At 42.8% G+C, this 15,582-nt stretch overlaps 1 protein-coding gene across 2 annotated transcripts in view; it reads right to left on the bottom strand.

Annotated features, from left to right (window-relative positions):
* Positions 1-15,582, bottom strand: part of DOCK11 (dedicator of cytokinesis 11) — a 122,269-nt gene that overhangs the window by 47,025 nt on the left and 59,662 nt on the right. Inside the window, exons 22-31 of one of the 2 annotated variants that reach the window (XM_063141849.1) lie at positions 15,030-15,116; positions 12,404-12,493; positions 10,816-10,934; positions 9,836-9,905; positions 9,017-9,142; positions 7,901-7,972; positions 6,283-6,429; positions 4,308-4,391; positions 4,106-4,217; positions 2,609-2,647 (exon numbers count right to left, since the gene is read on the bottom strand). In XM_063141849.1, the coding sequence (XP_062997919.1) occupies positions 2,609-2,647; positions 4,106-4,217; positions 4,308-4,391; positions 6,283-6,429; positions 7,901-7,972; positions 9,017-9,142; positions 9,836-9,905; positions 10,816-10,934; positions 12,404-12,493; positions 15,030-15,116 (946 nt within the window). The remainder of the gene's footprint in view (positions 1-2,608; positions 2,648-4,105; positions 4,218-4,307; positions 4,392-6,282; positions 6,430-7,900; positions 7,973-9,016; positions 9,143-9,835; positions 9,906-10,815; positions 10,935-12,403; positions 12,494-15,029; positions 15,117-15,582) is intronic. The other variant, XM_063141850.1, reaches the window with a different exon arrangement.

Genomic DNA, 15,582 nt, shown 5'->3' with positions numbered 1-15,582 from the left:
AACTGGGGAGATTCAGATTCAAGTCCCCACTCATCTATGAAGCTCACTGGGTGACTTTGGGCCGGTCACTGATTCTCAGCCTAACTTAACTCACAGGATTGTTAGGATCATGTACATTGCTGAGTTCCTTGGAGAAAAGGTGGGATATAAATGTAACAAATAAGAAAATGAATAAAAATAAATAGACTCAAAGTGAAAACATATGGACACATGGATGGGTGAGCAAAAAATCATTCGGTACCCATCCACAAGGTTGCTTAAGGAAGATTGGAGCAACAGTGTTTGTAATTTTCCTTTCCTGCCTTATAAGAGGCCAGAGCTATTTAGGGGACTGCCTTATGCTGGAGTCAGGCTATTGGTTGAATTACTCTAGCATGGTCTACTCTGATTGGCGGGGGGTCCCCACGGTCTCAGGCAGAGAAGGGGCTTTCCGGCTTTCCAATCATCTGCAGCAGGAGCCTTTTTTTATCCAGAGAGGCCGAGGATTGAAAATGGGACAAAGGAAGGAGGAGAAATTCGCTCGGTTCGCATTTCAATGCAAACTTACCAAATTCGCACTTCCCTGAGCATGAAACAGAAAGCACTTCGGTGTTGAAATCTGTACTTTAAACAAAGTTTGAAATGTAGTTTCGGGGGGGGATGGAAAGACTACACTAATACATACATTTGAAAAGGTGCGCAAAAGAGTGTACATTTGGAAAAACGCACGCAATAATGTTTTATCCAGTGGAAAAATTGCAACCCAAAATGCGTACATTCGGGAAAATGTGCCTGAAAATGGGCACAAAAATAGCAACCCCGCCCAAAATGCAATCTGATCTGGGCTGGAACGAACACGGCAGTGGGGAAAAAGGAGAACAGGTGTAAAATCAAGCATGACACGTTCGCCACAACCCTACACGGGACTTTCTGCGTGCTATGTTATTCAGCTAACATCAACAGCAGAGTACATATTTTGAGTTCTGCTATTGACCTAAGCTGTTGAGTTGACCTTAGCTATCGAGTAAATGCAATGGACCTTCCTTACACTGAGTGAGACCATTGGCCCAGTTAGCTTAGCATGGTCTCTCCGGGGTCATGGGCAGAGAAGTTTTCCACCCCATCAGAGGTTGGGAGCCTCTTTTGGCCCAAGGGGCAAATTCAATTTCCGAGAAGTTCTCAGAGGCTGCGTTCCAATGGTGGGTGAAGCCAAACGCAGAAGGGGGCAGGGCTAAGCCCCCCCCACATAATATAGTTTAAAGTTTTAAAGTGCAGCAAATAAATAAATAAAAGAATCCAATAAATTAACGCTCTTCTTGGCATAACTAAGCCTTAGAAGTATTTCAGCTGTTTAGAACAGGGGGGAAACGTGCAAAATCTGGAAAACCACAACATTTTCAGCGGCCAGGAAAAAAGGGCTGTAACTATCTGGGGGATTCAGATCAGTAAAGATTTCCCAGCCTTGACCTACATAAACTGAATCCAGTTACCCACATTTGGCCTACTTATACTGTAATTCAGTTCACTTTCTCTTCTTGAATACTCCCTTTCTTACAGAGCAATACCCAGCTGGACCATGGAACCTCATATCTACGTGACATTACTCTGAACTTCTACGGCTGAAGCATTAATTCAAGGGTAACGGCCCCCATGAGTTTGAATGTTTACGGCAACGGTTCAAAGCACTAAAGTTGGTTCAGTAATAGTTACAGTCACTGCCAGTTCTGGGCTTTTGTAAGAGACGCACTACAGCGATCTTAAGATAAGCGCTCTCAGAAGACCGAGACGTCGCAGCTCTAGCAAGGAATTTATGGAAAGTAAAGACTTACAGATGTCTCTCTCTTGCTCCAGATGTTTAATCTCAGCCTGCCTTTGATTCAGCAAAAGCAGGAACAAACAGGAGGACCCCAGGGGAGTAATGAATAGAACTGTGTACAAGTGGGTTTTTTTTTTGGTGATTCTTAATCTGTATTATCTGGGATGTATGTATCCCCAAAATCTCAACATACGCCAAAAATCGTTCACATCTGTGCTTAATGAGGCATATGAGATATTTCTCCCCAAGTTGTAATTTCATAATATGAGCCCTGTATCTGTGTAAGGCATGTCATACTTTAATGCACGTTGACCATTCATATCAAAGTTTGTATATAACATATTGTACAATGTGAACAATTTTTTGTATGTGTACAACGTGGACGATTTTTGGCATATGTTGAGTTTTTGGGGATACATACATCCCAGATGATAACAGATTAAGAATCACCAAAAAAACACCCCAACTTGTACACAGTTCTATTCATTACTCCCTTGGGGTCCTCCTGTTTGTTCCTGTTTTCGCAGCGAGGGTTTCTCCCTTTTGTGTAACACTCCTTTTGATTCAACAAAAGCAGAAAGCAGTCGCTAAACTAAGTTAGTCGGTTAAAGAAGCAAGCGCTGCACAATTTTAGCACCCCATATGTGCTCAAAAGAAGTTGATCAGTTTCAGAAGCTACAGGGCGCTCAAAAGAAGTGGATTGGTTTAAAAAAGCATTGCTGCACGACAATTACCAGGCGCAAAAATTAGCAGATTTGAAGTTGCACTTGATTTGGAATGAAGTGTTCCGGATACTTCTGTTTACAGACCTACCTACTGAAGTGAACGGCGTCAGAGCCATGGAAATGAAATCTAATTAATGTGCAAAAGGGAAACAAAAAAGGATGATTTAGCTAGGCTATATAACCTGGCTATACATTTAGCCAGGTTAAGTTAACATGGGCACATATACTGTGCAACAACAGATGGACGCAGGGTGTTTGGACACTTTGCAGTTTTAAATTTGTATTTTAAATTTGAATTTCTGCATGCTGCTGATTTTATCCTGGTTGTGCTTTTTATACTGTCTTTTATATCATGGTTTTATACAGTTTGTTTTATACTTTGAATGGTTTTCATTTTTGTGAACTGTCCAGAGAGCTTCAGCTATTGGGCAGTATAGAAATGCAATAAAAGCAATAAATAAATAAATTTTAGAATTCCAAGGTCTAGGAACAAACTACATGAAACTGCATCCTCTCATCTATGGACCTTTGGATGATACGTTGATGCAGAATGGTTCAATTTTTTTGTTTGATAAAAAATAGACAATGCTTTGTGTTTATGTATAAGGTAGCAAGTGCTACTTTTGCAGTGAGTTGGGTTTAAAAGTGTCTGCACGTACACATATACTTGATTACTTAAATAACAGCTTACCCCTTTATTTTTGAAATTAGCCAAATTAAAAGGAGTGGGGAGAAGAGATTCTATTGGGTTTTAAAATTTGAATTAATAGGTTGCGTCCATTCAATGTACTACATATTTGTGTTATCTGTTTTGCTTCTGACAAAACGAACTCTAGTCCACCAAAGCCATGCATGTAATACTAAACCATGGTTTATAATAGCCATGGTTTGTTGCTCTAGCCATGCGTTGTCTTGCAGGTAAGCAAGCAAAATACAGCTTGTTTCCCCTATTTCTGGTTTGTTTCTCTCCCATGCATGCTGCCAGCTTTCAGAGCCGTTTCATTTTGATGCTAATCTTGTTAGGTGCCTCTGTATCAAGGCACACAGGAGTGCAAAAAAGCAGAAAACAAAACCAGGAATAAGCCACTTTTATTGATGCAGACATCACAACAAGCCATGGTGTAAGTAAGCCAGACTTTGTAAGCCAGGGCTTCTGTTTGTGGTGTGTAGCTGGCTAAAAAAATCATGGGCCTAGTTCAGACAACCCGCTAAACCAGGCTGCCTGGTTTAGCGTGTTGTTTAAACCAGGCCATGGTTTGTTTGCAGAAATGGGTTTGGACACGACGAGACAGATTTCAACAAACCACACCATGGCTAAGCGTCATGTATAAACCAGGGCCTAGTCTTTAGGGTACCACAAGACTCTTTGTTGTTTTTCCTGTACCCCTTCGTAAGTTTCAAATGACACATCCAACCTCGAAGTTTTTGCAATCGGCAGAATAAAGACAAAAGTAATAAGTACAATTTAGTATGAGTCGGAAACAACAAAGTATTATTATTATTATTATATTTATTTGTATCCCGCCTTTTGCCCAATGCTGGGCCATAAGTATCCATATGTTAAGCCACTGAACAAGGGACCTACCTTGAAATCTCTGAAGTTTTGGTCTGGCGAAGGCCATTGGCAAGTTTAATGGAATGTAGTGCTCATGGTTACAAATTGCCTGCAGAAATTCAAACTTGTATTCCACCAAGAGCTGAATTTGAAGGAGGAAAGGACACACATAGGGTATTACACTTTAAAATGGTGGCACTCCTACAATGGTCCCCATAAGTCTGATTATTACCTTGGGGTCTTTGGGGCTGAATCCAGAAACGTAGTCATTGATCAAGTTGAAGATAAATCCTCGGTCCATGAATGTCAGGCACCGCTGTCGAAGACATTGAAAATGAATAAGCCCCGTCGTATTCCAAAGCAAAAACAGTACCCACTCTATTTATAGCACTCTGGACTATAACGTTTGTCGGTGCTTTAAATCCTAAGGATCTTGTTAAATCTATCTTGAAGCTCCAGAACCTCCAATGCGAGTGTGACGTGCAGACTTAACTGAGTGAATCTAGCAATGGGTCCCAGGTACCTTGCGCTCTGCATCACCAGGGTAATTCAAGAGTGAAGAAAACTGGTGATTTGACCTTCGCTGCTCTACAGCGCCACATTGATAATGGTTCGGGATGGTACTGCAGCTTTGTTAGCACAGCCAAATCAGCTGATTTGGGATACCAATCAGGGCCATTCTGACTTTTTATAATTGCTGCTTCAGATTTGGCTCTCTGGTCTGTAGAATTAATGATCCTAAGGTTGATCTTGTTGGCTGTTACCAGGGACAGGGCCATTTCAGTGGTAGCTCCAAACTTGTGGAATTCCCTCTCCTAAGAACTCTACTTGGTTCCCACTCCTGTGTTCTTTAAGCAGACCCTAAAGGCTTTTTAAAATTTTATCACAGCTGTCATTGATCCTATTGATGCCTCTCCATCTATGATGCCCGACGTCTCCTCATTTGCTTGGAGAAGGCTTGAAATTGGGGCAGTTATGCACTCTGTGTCTGTCTCTGAGGCAGAGTACACAAAAATTATGTCCGACTGTGGGCGGTAGTTTTGTCCTGCAGCGGGCGCACTTTTTGAATGGGGCCTTGGGGCCCATGCATCTAGGAAGTATAGCGTTAGGAAGGAGAAGAAAAAACCTTTTTATATATATTTTTTTCAGAACAGGAGATGATGAAGAAGGAGGTTTGAAGAAGAGGAGAAAAAGGTTATATTTTTATTCTTAGCTATGCCTATGACGGTCGAAGAAGAACTGGGGGATCTGGGCATGAACCCTCCTGCACATGCGCAGTGCGAAGGGGGAGGATTCCCGCCAGAATGGCTCTTAGCTACGGAAAATTCCTGAAGCAGAGCTTTGCGCAGGCGCACAGCCCATGTGATGCACAGAGACCACGATGAAGAACGTAAAGGCTTTTTAATTTTATCACAGCTTTCATCGATCCTTTATTGATGCCTCTCCATATACGATATTATCTGGCGCTGGTTTTATTATATTTGTTAAATGTTCAATTGTTTCATTTTTAACATTTTTATTGAAAGCCGCTTTGTACGGGCCTGTCCTAAAAGGTAGGTTCGAAATATGTAATGGGTAGTATCCAATGTTAGTCCTATATAAAGTAGACCCATTGAAATGAATGGGGCTTAAGTTAGTCACGAGTAACTTAAGTCCCATTCATTTCAATGGGTCTTCTCTAAGAAGGACTAGCAATGGATAATACCCATAGCAATAATCCTCCATCTCTTCTCAGAATTTTTCTAATCCCCCTTCAAAGCCATCTAAGTTAGTAGACATCATTATGCACCATGTGAAAAAGTATATATTTTTTTCGGTCCTGAATCTCCCACCACTCAGCTTCACAGGATGACCCACCAGGCTCTGTCTCATGAGAATGGGAGAAAACATCTCTCTAGCCACATTTCTCAGAGTACGGATAATTTTATAAATCTCTGTAACATCTCAACCAAGTTCCTTTCTTTATAAACTAAAACAAACGAACAAAACCCAAACCTTTTAGCGTTTTCTCATAGGGAATACGGTCATCATTGAGGAGGTCCTTTTCACCACTTTTTGGGGTGACCAGAACTGTACACAGTACTCCAAATTTGGTTACACCGTAGCAGATTTGGCCAAGGACCTTCTTCCCAGTTCTTGTTTCCTTAGCTGTGTGTTTTGTTTTTAAAAAGTAAATATGGTGGAAGAGGAGAAGAAATGCCACTGACCTTCAGGAAGTTGGCCAAGCTGAAATTGACATTTCTGGACTCCTCCGGAATTTCACTGTAGCGGATGTTCACATGAGGAATGATGGCGAGGAGCAGCGAGTGCAAGACGTGATTGTAGGACTCAGGAAACCGTTGCACCCTGGGGAGCTAAAAGGACAACATGGGAAGTATAACATAGGGTGACCGTATGAAAAGGAGGACCGGGCTCCTGTATCTTTAACAGTTGTATTGAAAAGGGAATTTCAGCAGGTGTCACTTGAATATATGGAGAACCTGGTGAAATTCCCTCTTCATCACCGAAGTTAAAGCTGCAGGTGCCCTGCCCTCTTTTGAATCTGGTCACTCTAGTATAGCTCCTGCAGCTTTAACTGTTGTGATGAAGATGAACAGTTCCATAGAAAAGGGAATTTCAGCAGGTGTTATTTGTATATATGGAGAACCTGGTGAAATTCCCTCTTCATCACAGCAGTTAAAGCTGCAGTTGCTCTGCCCTCTTTTAAATCTGGTCGCTCTAGTATAGCTCCTGCAGCTTTAACTGCTGTGATGAAGAGGGAATTTCACCAGGTTCTCCATATATACAAATGACACCTGCTGAAATTCCCTTTTCAATACAACTGTTAAAGATACAGGAGCCCTGTCCTCCTTTTCATAGGGTCACCCTACAATATCCTGCTTGGTGTAGATCTGCCCCTGGTCACTTAAGTTTTGTTTATTGGTTTGTAAGACATTTTGAAAATGTTATTATTTTTTTAAATGGCATATTGTACTCTTTGAGCTTTTTTTTTTTTTGAAACACTGAACCATTAATTAGGACTGTTGCTTGATTAAAGAAATTTTAGTCCATCCGTATGTATTTTAGTTAATTAAAGGATCAATCAGTCGAATAACTAAATTTGCAAAGTGTCCTGAAGCTAAAAGCACCCTCTCTTTGTTTTTAAGCGATGCAGGCATGTACCTCACAGATGTCATGTGAGAAGAGGCGTGAGAGAGAAAAGGTAGAATTGCCTCTTTTAAAATAATGCCCGTCAGCTGCAGTTTTGATAAGTACTTGTATGCAAACATCCATATACCCTATTTCTTCGATTCTAAGACACACTTTTCCCCCCATATAAATATCTCTAAAAATGGGGTGCGTCTTAGAATTGTGGGTATTTCTTAGGTTTTTTTTTTCTGTTGGTGGTACTGAAATTACTGTGCGCCTTACAATCGATGGCGTCTTACAATCGAAGAAATACGGTAGCTATATATGCTTCCCCAAATAAATCAAGGACACCTTCGTAGTTGATTAAAAGTTCTTTTTAACGGATTCATCTAACTGATTCATCCTTCTCCAACTGTTGCCTCCAGATGTGTCGGACCGAAACTCCAATCATTTCCAAGCGACATGGCCAACACCTGGAATGGTGGCTGGGAACTGGGGGACACTAGGTTTTTGGAAGACTGAGACTGATTCACTGATGAAACACCAATACCCGTAAAATAATGGAGCCAAAACTCCTCAACATTTCTGTTGGTGTTTAAGTTGGGAGGCAGGATTGTGATGGCATGGGGCAGACGCTATTATATTAAGATTATGGAGGAGCTCGGCCAGTCCTCAGCTGGCTGCTTTTGTCTTTACCTTGATCTTGTTTTCCTCCAGGAGGTACAAAGCCATCGACTTAGCCAGAGCTTCAAAGAAAAACCACGAATACTGAAACAAACAGGTAGAAAGAGAGGTGATGATATCATCATCTATTTCATTTCTACAGTGGTGGCCAAAATTGTGGACACTTTTTGAAATGTTCCTGTTTTGCAACTTTGCATGCTTATAGAAAATGTTCTGTTTCACGAAATTCAAACGTTTATATATCAATTGAAAGACCTGATTCACGTAATACAACAACCCGGCTTCTTTTCCTGGGTGTCCAATCAACTCTTTTCTTTGGTGCCGTTGTTCTATTTATGATGTACGTACGAACACTTTTCATTTGAGAAATACTTCAAATGTTCACACCATCTCCAATTGCGCTTCAGTTACAGAAGAAACAGCAAAACTGACTTTCCCCAACTTGAAACATGATGTATCGCAGCTACTGCCATGTGATTGGTCCCCAGAACAAGGACTGTGATTGGCCAGTAGGGTTTGCAATTCCAATCCGCTTCTTCACTCAATCACACCTGTTTGTTTTTAGATTAAAGTAAGCATAACTTTTTTTGTACTGTAGCTATTTGCATTCTGTTTTTTGTATTGAATTCAGCATGAAACTCTCTTTCAACTGATATATAAACATTTGAATTTCGTGAAACAGAACATTTTCTATAAGCATGCAAAGTTGCAAAACATGAACATTTCAAAAAGTGTCCGCAATTTTGGTCACCACTGTATACTGCCCAATAGCTGAAGCTCTCTGGGCGGTTCACAACAATTCACACACAGAAAACAACAGCAACAGACTGCAACATTAAAACATCACAGAACATTACAATAAAACATAGTCTGAAAAATAGTTGAACGTACAAGATTTTAAAAACCATTTAAATAGCTCGACACAATTTCAGTACGTGTTGTACGTCAACAAGAGCAAATCAGTGTTGTTCCCATTTTATGGATGGAAAACTGAACTGGGAAGGTTTTGATTTGGTCAGTTCAGCTGTGAGATGCATCTTTCAAGGTCTACGGCCAACTCCCTTGGCCATATTGGCCTTATTGCAGGGTGAAGGGCCGGGGAATGAGGCCCTCCCAGTCTTGTTTCACCTTCAGCATCTTGTTGATGGCCAAGAAATCTGCCGACTGCTTGAGAATTGTTGCCATCGCGACAGCCAGGATTTCATGCGTCATCTTGGCCTGTGGCACCCCGGGCTTCTCAGGTCGAAAGCAATACTGCAAAAGAAGCACGTTTTTTCATTATTGATGGGTTCTCCCCCGGTCACAGAGAGGGGTGTAGCTGGGTGATTTTAGACCCTGGACTTCATGGTCTTATGGGAGCCCTTTGGGACTGCCCAAAGTGTTTCGGAAAGAGATTTCCTTCCTCAGGGCCTGTTTCCCTTTCCTCAGAATCCTCCCAATATTTCTTCTGTCTTGAAATGCAGTTCCGAAATGCGTTGGGCAGAATTTTTTTAAAAAACGTTCTTTTCCTGGCACCTGAGAACATTCTCTCTTTTGTTTTGGCCTTCACCTCTTGCTGTTCCCTTGGTCCTTTGGGACAGCCGTGTGTATTACTTCAGTTGTGAAGCACACAACTGACAGTTCTCTACACACACATGCACACACACACTCATGATTCCATGCTTCTACATTCCTGATCTTTTAAGAACAGTAGAAACAACAACAAAACTATTTGCTAACCCTAGTCAAAGAAAAAATATACTCAGAGGAGGTGCAGTTTCGCATTCTAAACTCACTTAAATCATAGCACCATCATAACTACAGGTATAGAATGGAGTTTCTTTCTGTTGCCTTGATGCGTCATCACCTTCTGGGTGGTCATTTGGGCAGCCCCTGGACTTTGGCCCTAGCTGCACCACCCATCCCAGAGGAGGAGAGGAGGACAGGGTCCTAACTTCCACTGCTCACCTTGATGAAAGCCCGCAAGTAGTGGTCAAGGCCTTCTTCGTGGCATCGGGATACAACGTGGAGGAGAACCCTGTGAAATAACAGAGCCAGTGTGGTGTAGTGGCTAGAGTGTCGGGCTGGGAGTCGGGAGATCCGGGTTCTAGTCCCCACTCGGCCATGGAAACCCACTGGGTGGCTTTGGGCCAGTCACAGACTCTCAGCCCAACCCACCTCACAGGGTTGTTGTTGTGAGGATAAAGTGGAAAGGAGAAGGATTATGTATGCCACCTTGGATTCCTTGCAGGAAAAAAGGCGGTATATAAATGCAATAATAAATAAATAACAGGGAGAATGGGATTTTTTCCACCCACGCTTTGGGTAAGCGCATTCTCAGATTCTCTTCTGGACATTATTTATTGGCTTTGTCTTCCTTCCCATTCATGAAGCACATAGAATGCATTCCGTTCAGTGCTTTCAGTCCTCAAAATACCAACTAGATAGAGGTATTGTAAAATTTGCTAATTCGGGCTTGTAAATATCCATTTCTCTGGTCACCTGTAGCAAAGAAAGGGTCGCCTCCAGGCGAGCAGGCAGATAAGCTTAGGCAAATGGGGAAAAAGCTGACTTGTTTTCTCCCACCCTCCGCCCCACTTAATTAGGCCACCAAGGTGCTCAAAATGGTTAACTTAGATTGTGGGAAACACAGGCTAGAATGGATTGGGGAGCGAAATGTTCTCAAGGCGATTCAGCCTTTGATTTGAAGGCTGTCAATGGCTACTACTCCTGATGGCTGTGTGCTACCTCCAGTATCAGAGGCAGTGAGCCTATGTCCACCAGTTGCTGGGGAACATGGGTGGGAGGGTGCTGTTGCTTGTGAGTTTCCCATGGGCAGCTGGTTGGCCACTGTGTGAACAGAATACTGGACTAGATGGACCCTTGGTCTGATCCGGCATCAGGGTTCTTCTTAAGTTCTTAGTTGTTGGGCCTTGACTGAAACTTACATGGTACAGTTGACGGCAATTTCCTCCTCTTGTGTCCGGTTGGTGAGCACTCTAAATAGTTGCATAAGAATCACAGGCAGAAACTGAATCATTACCTGGATCTCCATGGCGTGCAAACACTGAAACAAACATGTAGAACATACGTGCTGTTAGTTAGACATAGTACAGAACCAGCAGAACACGACGCAAAATGTCACCGGGAAAGAAGTAGGTCCATTCGTGAAAATCCTTGGCCACACAGGACTGGGAACTTGAGAGCCGGATTTTGTTCTCAAGCCGGAGCAGGAGAACAGATTTCAAATGCCACCACCAAGGTTTTGTTTGGGGTCTGGAACAAATAACTCCAGTTCTGTTCAACCTACATTACCCAGCGGTTCATTTCCAGGTACAATTCAAAGTGCTGTTTATCTATGATAACCAAAGAGGATGTCTGTCCATCCATCTATCAGCACTATAGAACCAATGCCATGACACCTAGATGACTGAAACTTAATATGTTTACTAAGAGGACCCTAGGGGTATGCTCCTTGGACTTATTTTGATTTTAAAATGCAGTCATTAATTTCATTTCATTTCAATGTGTCTGTGTGGTTGAAGCCTGCATGGACATCTTCAGCCACTAGGGGGCAGGCTTCCCTAACCAGCTTTGCAGTCCATAGAGTTTGAAGCCAGGGGTGATTAATAATAATAATAATAATAATAATAATAATAATAATAATAATAATAATATATTTATTTATTTGTTACCCGCCTCTCCCTTTGGATCAAGGCGGGGTACAACGCAAATAAAAACACCATAAAATACATACAACTAATTCAAACATTTAAAACCAGTGCATCATTAAAAGGAGCACACCATTAAAAAAGGCATCTTAAAATTCAACTGGGTAGGCCTGCCAGAAGAGATCAGTCTTTATGGCTTTCTTAAATTCTGGAAGACTGTTAAGTAGGCAGAAGTAGTAGGCAGAAAGTTACAGTTATACGCCTTCCCTCTGCCATGGGGCAGCCCCCCTCTCAAGGGAAAAGAGTGGACAGACCCCACCCTCGGGGGGGGGGAGTATAGGACTGCAACGTGGCAGGGACCGCGTCTGGGGTAGAAGCGGGCCTGGCTTCACTCAGTAAAACCTTACAACCTTTGTGAACCGCCCAGAGAGCTCCGGCTATTGGGCAGTATAGAAATGTAATAAATAAATAAAAAAATTACAACAGTAAAAATAAGACAATTAAAAACAGTAAAGAAAAACAATGAACAGCAAAATCCATGACACTATAAAACAGCTGCAGAGGAATCAAGAGTCTTAACAGACCCACCACCACCACCAACACACACACACACACACACACACACACACACACACAAATATAATTGCCTTCATCTGCCAGTAAAAGGACCAGGAAAACTCGTCTTGGGAGGCTGCTTTAAATGCTGGGTGCTGCAGCCCCAAAAGTCCACCTTGTGGATAATAACCTGACTTACCTTTGATGGAGAAGGGACCTACCCTCAACCTCCCCCCCGCCCAGCCCAGTCAGTCACGGTGTTCATGGTTGGACTACTACAGAAATAGATTGCCTGATCTTCACAGCTCACCTTTAAATGTTTAATCAGTTCTCCTGGGACCTCTTTGGCACCTGTCTGGATCACCTGGCAATACTGGAAGAATTTATGCAGGTGAAGATCCTGAAAGAAACGGAGAAACTCGGCTCACGGGTTGTTTTCATGGTTAATAGTCAGCCCCGTTCGCTTTTCCAAGGCCACCCTTCATACGCAACCATCCTTAGTGACAAGGCTTAGGGCCAGTTCTTTAGGTGACTTTAGTGGCACTCCGTGGCACTTCTGCTCCCAGTAGTAGTGTACGTAACGGGTCGCCCACCGAGAAGGAATGGATGTCATTTCCCAAACTAGCTCCGCAGTGGTTACTTTGAAGCTGACATCACTAGACTAATGGATGGTTCTTGTCCACTTGTCACGCCATTGGCAAAATGTTGCATGGCAGAAATGGCAAATTAAGGATGTTTCTCTTTTGGGTGCGTGAGGGACAGGAAGGAGTACAAAGGTCTGCAGGTCACTGCTTGCTGCTTCTTGTAATGTTAAGTCATGGTTGGGCGTAATGCCTGAAGAGCCCCAGAGCCAACACTTATTTTTATTTATTTATTACATTTATATACCGCCCCATAGCCGAAGCTCTCTGGCCAGTTTACAAAGATTAAAAAGCTTAGATTAAAAGACTGAATATTAAAAATCAATATACAAAATTTAAAAACATAAAAACATTGTACACAATTTTTAAACACTCAGCCAGGCCAAAGCTCGTTTTGTAGTTAGTTAAAACTACAAAAGTTTCTCGATCCTCCCAGAGTGCAGGACACATAATAAAGGGCTCAAGTTAAGGGAAGCCAGATTCCGGCTGGACATCAGGAAAAACTTCCTGACTGTTAGAGCAGTGCGACGGTGGAATCAGCTACCTAGGGAGGTTGTGGGCTCTCCCACACTAGAGGCCTTCAAGAGGCAGCTGGACAAGCATCTGTCAGGGATGCTTTAGGGTGGATTCCTGCATTGAGCAGGGGGTTGGACTCTATGGCCTTGTAGGCCCCTTCCAACTCTGCTATTCTATGATTCTATGAAAACTCAACATATGCTGTTAAATGTCTGGGAGAAAAGGAAAGTCTAAACCTGGCACCAAAAAGATAATGGTGCCAGGCGGGACTCATCAGGGAGATCATTCCACAACTACGGGGCCAACACAGAAAAGGCCCTCTCTCTTGTTGCCGTCCTCCAAGCTTCCCTCGGAGTCGGCACCCGGAGGAGGACCTTGGATGTTTCAATTGTCAGATAAACTACGCTGAACAGATTGTTTGGGAGCACAAAAGAATTTCTTACAAAGGGGATGGACGACATGTGACTCATGGGCTACGTGCGCCATAGTACTGCTGAATTTGCTGCTGAATTCGGCGGTGTGGCAATGACACCCGTCCCCGCTGCAATTTTGCTTGAAAACAAGGTGTGTGCTCCCTGCGACCCTCAGTAGTGACTACAGCAGTGGTATGGCTCCACTGGAGCCTGGCATGACAATACTGATCACCTGAGTTGCCTATCCCTGTCCTATAGGTTGGGGAAAACTTGTCACATGGAGCTTTGTTTTAAATATTCATCTTTCTTTAAAAGATCTTTCTTTAAGAAAATAGGAAGTGCCATGCTGGATCAGACCAAGGGTCCATCTCATCCAGTACACAGTGGCCTACCAGCTGTTGACCAGGGACCAACAAAGCAGGACACGGTGCAACAGCACCCTCCCACCCATGTTCCCCAGCAACTGGTGCACACAGCCTTACTGCCTCGGATACTGAAGGTAGCACATAACCATCTCCTCCAGGAATTTATTCAGGCCCCTTTTAAAGCCATCCAAAGTGGTGACCATTGCCACGACACAGGCTCTGAACACCAGACTCGGCCGCAGCTACTCCCTGCTCAAGCCAAGCACCACCACTTGATACACCTGAGGCAAGGGATAAGAACCACCTTCCTCCAAACTATGTGGAGAAAGGGGTTTAAAATGGAGAATGGATTTTAATATATATAATAATGCGCTGTGAGTTATATCTGCTCAGGTGAATGATTGTCAGAGTGGGTGTTATATGTGTAAACTTAAGGTGATAAATGCCAAACAGACACGTGGGACTTTTGTGGTAGTTTAAAAACAAAACAATCAAAATTTATTTTTAAAAGTTCATAAGCTTTGTTTCAAATAACAACATTTAAAAACCTTTTTGAAACCTTTCATACAATCCTTTCACTCCTTCACATACGCGCTTCCCTTTCTCTCACACAATCACTCTTGAACTTTCTTTATTACCAGTATTGATTGATATACATCCACTACGTGCACACCACACTCTAAAGACACCACTCACTACACTGACTCTCAAATTTCCCAGAACTTAAGTACCATAAATACAGAGAGCACTACAGACTCTAAGAGTACCTAACAAGTCCCCCTCAATCCCCTCCGTCCTTCCCTTATATATCACTCCTCCCCCTCCCAAGACATTCTAACTCCGCCCACTCAGGCCAACATTCTACAAACCACAGACGTCCAAACCGCAGACATACATTTGGAATTGACTTGTGGGGTGTAACGCCACAACCATCACTACATCTTTCTTTATATATATATAAGAAGGCCACTTTTTTCAAGGCAAGGCGAATTGCCACTTACTTGGGTGTAAATGGTTGACTCCAAATGGACTTTGATCTTGAAAAGAGCTTTTGCCCCGTCTACCCATTTCACGTCAATGTTCGGCAGCTGTGAAATGAAAAGAAGAAGCGTCTGCTTTGCCTTAGGAGGTCTGGGTGACTTCCCAAGGCAGCTTTGCCCAGCCAGGGATTAAAGAAGTCATATACAGAACAGCTGAACCCAAGAAATCTGCATGTCCAGAGAGACAGAAAAAAAGGTCTGAAGTTGTAGGGAAGGAAAGTGACACAAACCCACAAGTTGCATTTTAGGGACTGCAGTTTCCATAACTTGGGGAGGATTTAAGCTCTGCAAACCTAAGCCAAATCAGTGTATGCTGGGAACATGGCTTCATCAGCCATAAGAAATGCCCAGTTGGATTAGACCAAGGAGCCACTGATCTATCATAAGGACACCATTCAGACAACACGCTAAACCACAGCAGTTAAGCATTTTGTGCTAAACATTATGGCTTAATGTGTCATATGAACCATGGCGTAGTGTGACGTGTGAACCATTCCAACCCATTGGTGGCTAC

This window comes from Elgaria multicarinata, chromosome 15, assembly GCF_023053635.1.
Source record: "Elgaria multicarinata webbii isolate HBS135686 ecotype San Diego chromosome 15, rElgMul1.1.pri, whole genome shotgun sequence".
Lineage (NCBI taxonomy): Eukaryota > Metazoa > Chordata > Lepidosauria > Squamata > Anguidae > Elgaria > Elgaria multicarinata.
Note: the sequence above shows the minus strand (reverse complement) of the source record. Positions and strands in the feature narration are given on the sequence as shown.